The sequence below is a fragment of the Acomys russatus genome, chromosome 20 (assembly GCF_903995435.1).
Source record: "Acomys russatus chromosome 20, mAcoRus1.1, whole genome shotgun sequence".
Classification (NCBI taxonomy): Eukaryota; Metazoa; Chordata; class Mammalia; order Rodentia; family Muridae; genus Acomys; species Acomys russatus.
The window spans coordinates 59,712,688-59,725,562 of record NC_067156.1 but is presented as its reverse complement, the minus strand read 5'-3'; the positions used below and the strand labels follow the sequence as shown (position 1 = coordinate 59,725,562).

Below are 12,875 nucleotides of genomic sequence, written 5' to 3'. Positions count from 1 at the left end.
ATGAAGTTTTGTAATCTTTGACTTAAATTGATGTTCTACAGCTTAAAATGTGATGGAAGATACGGTCATGATAATGATTTTGTTTTATTTTCTTTCCCTTTAAAAAAATAAGATCTCTCCGGATTAACACTGCAGAGTAATGGTAAGTAACTGGTTTCTTGTAACTTTTTCTATTTTCTTTTAACAAGTTTTGTTTATTTTTTGTTCACAAACAAATGGTTGTGTAGGAGCTAGTCAAACTAAGAAAGAAATGGCCACTCTAAACATACAGATTTTGTGGGGGAAGTAAGCATAGACATTTAAAATTGATTTATTAAATTTATTTATTTTATTCATTTGAGTGTTTTACCTACATGTATGACAGTGTATTCTGTGTGCCTGGTGCCTGTGAAGGCTAGAAGGGGCATCAAGTCCCCTAAAATTAGAGTTACAGGCAGTTGTTAGGTACTCTTTCTGGAGTGCTGCCACTTGAACCTGGGTCATCTAAAGGAGCAGCTGGTGCTCTTTTAGCTACTGAAACATCTCTGGAGCCCCTAACACTGGATTTAAATAGTCTTTGGCTCTGAGTTTGAACTGCCTGCCACTCATGACCTAAAGTTCTGTGTGATAGAGGAAGGCATCAGGACACAAGTCTCATTAATGTTCAGCTTTAACTGGTTTTTAATTGACAAAGAAACCAGCTATTTGAAAGAACATCAAATAGCCAGTGTAAGTTGGTATTGCCGAGTAACCATAGTGTGTGATAGCTTGAAATTGCATGCGCCCTATCTTTTTTGTGTTTGTTTGTTTTTGTTTTGTTTTTTGTTTTTTGTTTTTTTTTTTAGACAAGGTCTCTCTATGTAGCCTTGGCTGTTCTGTACTCACTTTGTAGACCAGGCTGGCCTTGAACTCACAGCGATCTGCCTGCCTCTGCCTCCCGAGTCCTGGGATTAAAGGCATGTGCCATCACCACTCGGTGTGTGCCCTATTTTATAAAAAACAAAAAACAAAAAAAACCCAGAACTATTTTAGTTTTCATTTCATCCTAATTTGCATTTATGAATGATAATATTGATATTTAAATTGGTGCATATTAATATTTTGAAAAATATTACAGTGAAACAAAAGGCTAAAGTTTTGAGGTCAGAAAATGCACTTGGTTTTAGTATATGTGAAAATGGAATTTTTAAAATCTTCAGCTCTAATAACTTAATAGGTTTATTAACAAACCAAAATCTCTGGAGAAAACCAATTTGTGGAGATGCTACAATATACAGCCACTATCATCTTACAATTGCAGGTAGTAGTAATGTGGGTCTTCTTTTATTGTGTAGAATCTTAGAGGTGGGCCAGAGATACCACCTAACTTAACAGTTTGGAAAGGGCTGGTTGGCGTTAGTCTCTTTCCTCCCATATGCTTGGTAATAGAGGCTAATAGAGGCATGCTGTTACTTTGGCTTACAGGGTTCTGAGGACTGGGGTTGGTGGTAGTGGAAGCCATGGTGGTCTGGGAACAGGAGCTTTAGGGTTACTGAACACTCTGCCTCTGCCAACTCAAGGCATCTTGTAAACAAACACCCTTCAGGTCGTCACCATTCTCTCTCCGTAGTTTCTGAGAACTGATGCATTTACTCACTGGGATTAGGTTTAGAAAACTTCAGTGATAATTTCAGAATTTCAATATGGGGTGGTTGTGAGGTTCCACATAGGGATTGTATGGGTTTTGTATTCTTTCCTCAGGGACACTAAGGCTATAGTCAGCCTTGTGGGTCCCCCTAGTGGTAGTTTTGTCTTGCCTGGTTCATTGCTTAGAAAACAGATTTTTTCACATTTCATTTCATTATTTAAAAAAATAGTAATAGGCCAACAGGTGAAAAGCTGAAAATGAAACATTACTTGTCAGCTGGGATTTGTGGTTGCCATTTCTAGCACGGCTCATCTCTTTCATGGAACTGACCATACTGGCCCATGTATTTTACAAATATTTAGTGAGTTTTTTATTGCCTCCTACTCTGCTAAGATTTAGGGATATTATGAAAAACGTGGCACGTTTCTTTCATTCAGAGTTCAGAGTCTTTTGGAGGAAAGAAAAAGTTAGAGAGTAGCATGCTATCAGGTGGCAGTGACAGAATGCCCAGTGACTTAAGTTTATTCTTGGTCAGCTATGCAGAATGCATCCTTTACCTCTCTTCTGAAACTTTACAGTCTTATGACTGCCCTTAAAATACTCTTTAAAATAGCTAACAGTTACTGAGTGTTCATTGTATGTAAGATGCTGAGTTCTTAAGTGATTTATGAGTGTTTTAGTCAGTGTTCTATTGCTGTGAGGAGACAACATGACCACAGTAATTCTTATAAAAGAAAGCGTTTTACTTGGGGTTTGCTTATAGTTTCAGCTTTAGTCTATTATCCTTATGGCGAGATGTGTGGCACTATGCAGGCAGACATGGTAACTGAGAGTTCTACAGCCAGATCCAAAGGCAGCAGGAAGAGAGAGAGACATTTTGGCCTGGCTTGAGCTTTTGAAACCCCAAAGCCCACCCTCAGTGACATACCTCCTCCAACAAGACCACACCTCCTAATCCCTCTAAAGTAGACCAATCGTTCAAATATATGACTCTGTGGGGTTTACTCTTCATACCCCACAGTGAATATTGTACCATTGTCCATTTAATCCTTTTCTGTGGTAGCTAAGGCTATCTTCACTTCTCCTGATCAGACATGAGCCTGGAGATCAAGGAGCTTGCTCAGCTGGGAGTCAGAGTAATGTGGGTTTACTATGAAATATTAAACAAAGTGTTTTTTTTTTAAACCCTCAGATTCCATGAAGTTAGAGAGTCATATTTGTTTTTAATGATATAACTATCTCATTTTTTAAAAGAATATTTTGGACATGGATACTTGATACATTTTTTTTTCAGTAAATGAATTTGTTGAATATAGACCCCAAAAGGGAAATATTTTATGATTTGGTATCTGTGATGGTTATTTTTAGTTAATGACTTAACTACATCTGTAATTCACTAAAAACCCAAGCAACTGAGTACACCTGTGAAGGATCTTTTGCGGTAGGAAGATCCACCTTAAGTCCAGATCACTGGAGGTTGGAAGACTCACCTTAAATCTGGGCCACAGGGTGGGTGGGTGAGGAAATCTGAGCCACAGATTTATTTAAAACAAAACAAAGTAAAACAAGCCAGAGAAGAAGGAAGCTTTTGTTTTTTTCCTGCTTGCCCTTGCTCTCACTGGTAAGTCAGTTCATTCCTTCAGATTTTAGGGCCTACCTCTTTGGGCTTCCAATGTATGCCAAAGACCAGCTAAATTATTAGCCTCATGTTCTGGGCTACTATAGAATCTGGCATTTTCCTTTGGAAGATAGCCGTCGTTAGCTTAGCTTGACCACAGCGTGCACGCCACTCTCATAAAGCCATGACTATAACACTGACTCATAACAGATTGTGGTTCTAGGACAGAATTGTGAGGATGCACATAAGGATCTGGAGCAGGCCTGGACACTTGCCAGTGCTGTGATTACTGAAGACTTCACGGGCAGTATGAAGAACACTCAAAGCCCACGGGTGGGAGCATTTAAAGAGCTTGTGTGTGGAGTAAGGAATTTAGTGATTCTGTATGTAAAACTTTTGGTAATATGTGGAATAATAAGGAAGAGAACAAGGCTGGCTGGTTATATCTAGTGTTTCTGTATAAGTTAACAATGGACAAAAATAAGCTTATAAATAAAATTAACCAACTTCTAGTATCTCAAGATACAGTGGCAAAGGAAAAGAATGAACTTAACGGAGCAGCTGGACAGCTCCACATGCCCATAAATAGTCTAAAGATTTCTAAGTGTGCCCTGGAAGAGAATTGCCTCTCTAGCAGCTACAGAGCTCAAGTTGTAGAAAAATCAAACCAAAGCCCTCATGATATGATTGGACTTAAAGCTAGGTGTGATGGCACATGCCTGTAGTCCCAGCACTACAGAGATAGGTGGATCTCTGTGAGTTTGAGGCTTGCCTGGTCTACAAAGCAACTTAAGGACAGCCAAGGCTACCCAGAGAAACCCCATCTTGAAAAACCAAAACCAAACCCCCCAAAAGAGAGAGAGAGAGAGAGAGAGAGAGAGAGAGAGAGAGAGAGAGAGAGAGAGAGAAGGGGGAAAAAAAAAGGATTGGACTTGAAAGATATAAGGGTGGTGGTTCATACTTCATTTTTCTTTTACTTTCCTGTTTGGCCTTGCAAAAGACAGATGGATCGTGGAGAATGACAGTTGACTATTGAAAACTTAATCAAGTAGTGACTCTGATTGCAGCTGCTGTACCAGATGCGGTATCCTTACTTGAAGAGATTACGATATCTCCTGGTATATGGTATGCAGTTGTTGACCTAGCAAATGCCATTTTTCCAGAACCATCGGAAACAATTTGCTTTTAGTTGGCAAGGCCCCCAGTATGTAGACCTTGACAGTTTTACCTCAAGGATATATTAACTCTCCAGCCCTGTGTTCTAACTTAGTTAGAAAGGATCTTGATCATCTGTCTCTTCCACAGAATAGCATACTTGTCTGTTAGATTGATGCCATTATGGTGATTGGACCAAGTGAGCAGGAGGTAGCCACCGTTTAGGACTCATATGCACATCAGAGGATAGGAAATAAATACAACCACAATTTAAGGGCCTTCTACCTCAGTGAAATTCCTAGCTCAGTGGTGTGGGCCATGCAGAGATATTCTTTCTAAGATGAAGATTGTATCTGGCTGCTTCCCTCTACCACCAAGAAAGAAGCATAAAGTTTGGTGGGCCTATTTGGATTCTGGAGACAACACATTCCTTCTTTGGGTGTGTTGTTTCGGTCAATAGACCAACTGATTCAGGAAACAACTAGCTTTGAGTAGGGCCTGGGTTAGGAGAAGATCTTCAACATGTCCAGGCTATGGTGCATGCTGCTCCACCATTTGGGTCATATGATCCAGCAGACTTCATGGTGCTTGATGTGTTGTCAGCGGCAGATGAGGCTGCTGTTTCGAGCCTTTGTCTCCTGTAGGTGAATCACAGAGAAGAAAGACCCTTAGGATTTTAGAGCAAGGCTTTCCCATCATTTTCAGACAACTATTCCTTTTTTGAGAGATAGCTCTTGTCCTTAGTGGAAACTGATATTTGATATCTAGTTTTCTATGTTTAACAATGCGCTACAGTGTAAGCATGGGACCTGAGCTGCCCATCATGAGTTGGATATTATCAAGCGATAAGAAGCATATACACAGTAGCAATTCATTATCAAATGGAAGTGTGCAGGTCCTGAGGGCATGCGTAGGTTACATGAGGAAGTTAGCTAAATGCCTATGGTTTCTACTCCTGTTACAATGTCTTCAGTTCTCAAGCATCTTCCTATAGACTCATGGAGTGTGCTTTATGATTGGCTGACTGAGAAAGGAAGGCTAGAGCCTGGTTTGCTTTTGGCCCTGCATGTTAATGTAGGCACCACCCAGGGCAATCCTGAAAAACACAAGTGAAGAAACATCCTCACTGTGGCCAGAGTTTGAGATAGTACACATGGTTGTAATTTTGCTTTGAAGGAGAAATGGTCAGATAAGAGATTGTTTACCGATTGATTGGTCGTAGCCAATGGTGTGATGGGATGGTCAGGGAGTTGCTCCACTTCGAGACACTCCTAGAGAGAACCACTCGAGGGAAGGCTTTGGGGCTCCAGGCTCCTGCTGAGGTTCTGGGTTCTGGTTACTCCAGGTTCCAGCAGAAGAAATCCTGCTGATTATGCCAGGAGAATTGTTCCTTAGAACTGATATCCTTATGGTTTTGTTATTGTATTCTTTAATCCTCTTTTCCTATTGTTTAGGTTAGTCGGGTTATAAGTGACATACACTCAGTTAAAAAGTTCTTAATAAAGTATATTTGTTAAGAAAATTGAGCCTACAGTAGAAGACTTGTGTTAGCTATTCTTGATTGATTGCCAACATGATTATATCTAGAACTAACTAAAAAAACAAGCAGCTAGGCTGGCAGCCGTTCCAAACTTAACTTACTTCCTTTCCTTTCTCCCTCCCTCTTTCCCTCCCTCCCTCCTTCCCTCCCTCCCTCCCTCCTTCCCTCCTCTCCTTCCTTTCTTCCTTCCTCCATTTTAAAAAATTGATGGCAATTTTATTTCTATGCATAAAAGTTCATGGAAAACCATTAGTAGCTCTATTAAAGAAAACTGAGCCTTTTAATTGAAATGCATAGTAAGTACACTTAATATACCATGTTCTAACCTACAGCTTGAACACATCTAGCATGCTGTTTAGTTTCAGTACAATGGATTTCAGACCAAGTATATGTTGCTACGTGCGTCACAGGTAGATTATAGTTTATCGTGGTCATCATTTCTTTGTCTTGCAAAATCTATTACATCTTTCAGAGGAAGAGAAGTAAAAGACCAGTCAACATAACACTGTATTGCCAATAACACATCTGTATCAACAGTAGTTTTCTTGGCATGGCTTGAATGAATTTTAGCATCATCTAGAACTGTGGTCGCATATCAGAAGGCACACTTCACCATCTGATTTAAAACCCTGAGCTCATATTCTGTTATCTTTGTATCCTTCAGGATTTGTGCCATCATCTGTGCATGTTTGCCAGACTCCATGGTAGAAGATGATCAGGCTTCTTGAACTAAATCATCCACATTAATGTACTCCAGTTCTGGTCTCGATACAAGTTCTTTTCCTCGCATGGTTTTTCAAACCCATGGTGTACCAATGAGCAGTTTCTCATGTGCCTAAAGTCTGTTTTTCTCCCCTTTATGTTTGCCAAATCAATTAAAGGACAAAATGACAACTTTAGTTCATAATGTAGATGATGACCTAATACAGCTAATGAAAAGATCCAAAGCTTAACTTTCTCCCTCGGACATTTTTAACCCAGTCATACCCTTTGCAGTTGCATGAATTAGACCCACCCTTTCCCTGGTGTGGTGGCGTCTTTGGGCACAGCCCTCAGATTTGTATGACAGGCTTGGGGTATTTTTCCCTTCGATTTAGTATCCTTGACGGAAGCAGGGCTGTTTCAGAAATGATTACTTCTAGTGGTATGGACAGGATAGCAGCCTGTCTTGACCCTTTGTTAGCCTTTGATTGGATTCATCCAGTCCCTCTTAAACGTTGGAACTCCTGCTCTCTGTAATGGCACTCAGCGGCTCAACTCAAGGAAAGCTTTGTGGTTCCCAGCCAGGTGGCTTGTAAGAAATCTCTGAAAGCCCAGGATCAAGATCATGTTGTGGAGAATGGTTTCCTGTTGCCCGATGGGCTTCCTGTTGAGCCTCTGTAACTGTTCATAGCTGGGAAGAGGATAAACAAGACTATTACAGTCCATAGCTCCATGTTGCGCTAGTGTCGATGTTACAGGTCCTGTGATGACCTTTATATGCTCATATTTGGAGAGCAGTTGGGCAACATCAGAGACAAGATGATTAATCCTTCCTCATAGTTTTGATATTTTGGATGGAGAGCTACTTGTCTGGGGCTACTTGGCTCTTAAGTTCAGCTAACTCGGTGGTTAACATAATAAGACCGTGTTTCTGCTTGCTGATCTCTTACCATGTGGGTCGCATCATTGCTTCAAGTGAGTCAAGCCTGTGTGAGATTGAGGAGAGGCATTAGATGGCCTCATCAGACGGGATGCCGGAGTGTGCTGTGCTTGTAGACTGACTCAGCATCTTTAGTTTGATGATCATAAGAGATGTGATTCGAGGTGCATTTTCTCAGGTTTGTTTGGCAGCAGTCTTGTCTCCAATGGCATTGAGCATGAGGCTGAACATGTGAACTCAAGTTTGCCTTTGAAGATGTCCTCAGTGATTCCTAGGGAGGCCGAATTCTCTCAGCAGGTGAAGGGGATAGAGACATACTGTGTCTGGTGGAGGACCAAACTCAGTACTGGGAAGTTTTTCCTTAATGCTCTTCCTGATGAATTGGTGATCATCAGAAGAAATCCTAAGATGTGGTCCCAGAAGGGCAGTCTAGGGGTCTTGATGAGGTTTTTTGTTTTTTTGTTTTTTTCCCCTCTGCCAGTTAAAGAATTAAAAGGCAGGAAAAATCAAGTGTAACAGGAGGCATTGAAGAAGCTCTTAATTCTGTAAGCATTAGCAGACAGAGTCAGCAGGTCTAGAAAGGAAACACACTTGCACCAGACACATTAGAACAGAAGACCTGTTGCAAAGCAAGTGGGGACTTGGCAAGCGAAAGTCCAAGTTCCAGACTTCTATTTAGAAAAGTTTAGTCAACATGAAGGGAAGAAAACTTTAGGAGGCTCAGCTTTTGAAGGTAGACAGCAGGGCTGGAGAGATGGCTCAGTGGTTAAGAGCACTGCCTGCTCTTTGCTCTTCTAAAGGTCCTGAGTTCAATTCCTAGCAACCACATGGTGGCTCACAGTGTGATCTCATGCCCTCTTGTAGCTTGCAGGTCTACATGCAGGCAGAGCACTGTATATGTAATAAGTAATAAATCTTAAAAAAAAAGAAAGAAAGTAGACAGCAGTTATCCTTCTGGATGTCAGTCACTCATGCGGTCTTCTCAGAACAGTTCCACCAAGTTCACAGCTGCCTCCTTTTGTATTAGCAATGCCAGTAGGGGTAAGAAATCTCAGTCATTTCATCAGCAAAGCTCTTAAGTGTCCAAGAAAAGTCCAGAATTTTGTTAAGAGCATAATAAACTAAAAAACCTTAGCCACACTCAGCTTATGCTCTGAACAGGATCTTGTTTTGTTACTATAATTTGTTCAATATTAGTATTTAGGGTCAACTTTTTAAATTTAAAATTATGTTTTATATACAGTAATTTTTTTTGTTAATATTTCTTCTTTCCTAACTTTTTCCACACTGTACTCACCTTCCTACCTCATGTTTGTGCATGCCCTCTCCCATCACTCAAAAAAAATAAATACCTGTAAAAAACCAGAGGTTTAAATAAACAACCATTAAGGCAGAAAAATACAAAAACAAAAAGAACACAAAAACATGTAATCAATTTTGTGTTGGCCAGATACTCTTGGGCATGAGGCCTGCCCTGGAGTGTAGTTTACATTCCCAGTGGGACGCCATTGGACAATTTTGTGTCTGCTTTTAGTGCTGGGAGTTTTGTTTGGTCTGAACTTGTGCAGGTCTTGTGTATGTTGCCAGTCTCTGAGTTTATATTTGTATTAGCCCTGTTGTTCCCTTGGAGTCATCGACCACCTCTGGCTTTTAAAATCTTCCCGCCCCCTCTTCAGTGCGCCGAGCCTCGAGGGCAGGGTTTGATGCAGACATCTCATTTAGGCCTGGGCACTCCAGAGTCTCACTCTGTACACACTGTGCAGCTGTGCATCTCTGGTAATTCTCACCAATGCAAGAGAAGCGTCTCTGATGAGGGCTGAGAAATGCATCCTCTTTGAGTACAGCAGTGTGCCTTTGGAAGTCATTTTGCTGCTTTGTTACTTTGGCAGAGTAATAGTAAGTTTTCCTCTAGGGCCTATGAGCTATTTAGTCTCAGTTCTTGGCTACTTTAATAGTGTCAGGTTCCATCTCATGGAGTGGATCTTAAATCCAATAATAATAATGTGATTGGTTACTCTCAGAACATTTGTGCCACTATTACACCAGTGTAGCTTGTGAGCAGGTTGCTGTTGTAGGTTCGACTTCTTTACTGAAACATGATAATGTGTTAAGCATCTTCTTACTGTATTGGTTCTCATAGAAGTTACTTTGAGATTTATTTTTATTTTGAGATTTTGTGTGTGTGTGTGTGTGTATTTTTTGTGTCTCTGTGCAAATTTGTGCATATGTGTGCAGGTGCCCTTGAGGCCAAAAATGCACCAGGTCCCCTGGATTGTAAAGTTTACAATATCTACAGGTATTAGTTTGGGAAGACTAAAGGATGGGCTCACTAGGTGGACAGCAGAGGCCAAACCAGTGGGCCCAGACCACATGAAAAGGCTCTAAACAGAGGACTGAGAGGAATACAGTTCAGTTTCACTAAAAAGATGCAGTAAAGCACATTGAGCACCAGTTTAAGGTATTACTCTTCATGACCTGGACACTAGTTTTGCTCAATAAAGTGTGGAAGATTTTAGTTCCTGAGTGTTCTCATTTTTATGTAGATAAGAATTTTGAAAGAATAACAGTTTGATGGCTTGTGATCTTCTTGGCCTACCTTCTGAATGCCAAATCACAGGCAAACTCCACACATTTGGCTTCAGTTTCACTTTTTAAAGGAACTTTTCAGTATGGAGCAATTTCAAACAGTGTGCTAATTATAATCCTAGGTCCTGGCATTAAATACCTTTCAACTCCCGCTCATGTTCACATTATGAAGTTCAGAAAGACAGAGCTAAGTATATAGCCACGGCTTGCCTTGAATAAGTGCTCTTCATAGCTAAGCGAACATTTTGCTGGGCCTTGGGTTTACCTGTTTACATGATTATGTACTTCTACATTTGTTAGGAAATTAAAGAATATCTTTTCAAATTTCAGTGAGTCAAAGTACCTATAGCTGATAAGATGTATGCTTTTCTGTAATATGAAAAATTCTGAATTTGAATTACTTATACTGTGGTTGATTTTTAAATACTGTGACATTACTTGTATATTGTCTTTGTGGAACTGGAAGAATATAAAAAGATAAATGTACGTTTTGTTGTTTTTTTTTTATTTTTTGTTTTTTTAATACGTAGCTCCACCAAGTATGCTAGTGAAGGATGAATACGTTCATGACTTTGAGGGACAGCCATCCTTACCCACTGAAGGACATTCAATTCAAACCATCCAGCATCCACCAAGTAATCGTGCATCAACGGAGACATACAGCGCCCCAGCTCTGCTAGCCCCTTCGGAGTCCACTGCCACTAGTACCACCAACTTCCCCAACATTCCTGTGGCTTCCACAAGTGAGTGTTTCGGTTAGATGTAGTTGTAAGGTTTTCTAACCATTGAATATTTATGTCCAGTCCCTGGAGCTGTTGTGGTCTTCATGGTGCTGGGTGTGGTGTGGGGACCGACATGTGCTGGGTGGATTCTTATTCTTGAGCCATGCCACTCAGCCTGGAGGTAAGCTTTTGTTAAACTGGTACTTGTGTTCATTCTGGGGAGAAAGGTATTTGTAATTTATTTAAAGTTTCTAACATTGATATGTAGTCAAATGTAATGACTTTGATTATAATCTTAAATTGAAGTCTAGCATTATTTACTATTGCATGCATAAGAAGTTTCCTATATTTTTCATAGATTCTAGAGAAATATTGAATAGTTGACAAATTTTATATAATTTTTTATTAATGTATATAAGTATGTAATTGTGTGTGTGCACATGTGGGCACAGTGTGTTTGTGGACGTCAGAGGACAACTTTGTGGAGCCATTTCTCTCCGTCCATCTTTTCATGGGTTCTAGGTACCAAACTTCTGTCTCAAGAGCCTTTACTATTGAGCCATCGCACTGGACCAACAGACAGCTTTCAGCCAAGATGTTGAGCAAAGTCGTTGTCAGTGCAATTGAAGCCTTCTTTGATTCTTTATTTTATCTGAGTGGTTAACTTTATAACCGTCTTCTTAATTTCCTGTTGTGACTATTTGGAAAGAAAAGGCTCTTAAACTTGACTTGTTTTTAATATTTATTGCCCCAGGTAGACATTCAACTATTTTTAACCAGTTTCAGTATAAAACTAAAATCCAATCTTTGAAAAGGATTCTTGGGGTAAAAGTGCTAACTTTTGCACCATCCCCACTGGTGTCATAGGAGGTTTAGTTTGTGTCCTGTTCTCTTTTCTTACTTCCTCTTCTGTCTTTGTTTCTGGATCCTATCAGTTGACATTAGGACCTCACCCACGCTAGGCAAACCTGGACTGCTGAGCTACACCCCCAGCCTAGGTCAGCTTTCCTGGGAGACTGATAAAGGCAGTGGAATCTGTTTTTTGTTTTTTTTTTACATTGTTATTTGCTTTTACAAAACCATGGGTTGAACAACTTCCTGCTTTGCAAAGTACAGTAATTTGCTGTTTAATTTAAATTAAAAAAATTTTTTTAAAAAGTGTATGATGTACATGTATGTGTGAGTGATGGTGGGTGTGCTGTGGGGTGTGTGTGTGTGTGTGTGTGTGTGTGAGTGATGGTGCGCCTGCTGTGGTGTGTGTGTGAGTGATGGTGCGCCTGCTGTGGTGTGTGTGTGAGTGATGGTGCGCCTGCTGTGGAGCACATGCAGAAGTTGAAAGACAACCTCTGCTGTTGTCTTTTCTTTCCATTTTGTTTGAGTGAGGGTCTCTTGTTTGCAGCTGCAGCTGCCAGGCTCACTGTCTGGTAAGCTTCTGGGGATCCTTGGCTCCACCTCCTAGCAGGAATTATAGTACACCCTGCTATCCAGCTTTATGTGCTTCTGAGGATTAGAACTCAGGGGCTCATACTAGCAGAGCAAGTGTTTTACCCACTGAGCCATCTTCCTAGCCCTAATTATTATTCTTATTTTTAAATTTAAATGAGTTGATCCTTTTTTTGGTTCATAAGTGTGATGATTGAGTATTCACATCTTTGCCGCTCATTAAACCTTGTTAGAACGTGGGTACATTACTCATCTGATGTGAAAAGAAAAAAATGTTTTTAATGAATTATGGAGCATGTGAGTAGTGTGAATTGCTTTTGATTATTAAGAACATTGTTTGTAAACCTATATTGGCAGTAGGTTGTTGATTGATATGGATTGATATTTTGTTACTACCGAAGAGACTCCTACTTATCTATGTTAGTATCAATTAGACTCAACATGGAACTTTTAATCTTTGGGATAAATAGGAGGTTTGTTTCAATAGTCACAATGTGTGCACATTTGACATATGTGTGTATGTATATACCTTTTTGGGTGGGGAGGGGGTTGAGACAAGATTT

At 40.2% G+C, this 12,875-nt stretch overlaps 1 protein-coding gene and 1 pseudogene across 1 annotated transcript in view; both read left to right on the top strand.

Moving 5' to 3' along the window:
• Positions 1 to 12,875, top strand: part of Smad4 (SMAD family member 4) — a 52,951-nt gene that overhangs the window by 20,968 nt on the left and 19,108 nt on the right. The window contains exons 4-5 of the mRNA XM_051163640.1: positions 113 to 142; positions 10,678 to 10,890. Of these exons, the coding sequence (XP_051019597.1) occupies positions 113 to 142; positions 10,678 to 10,890 (243 nt within the window). The remainder of the gene's footprint in view (positions 1 to 112; positions 143 to 10,677; positions 10,891 to 12,875) is intronic.
• On the top strand, positions 12,477 to 12,571 carry LOC127204840 (uncharacterized; annotated as a pseudogene).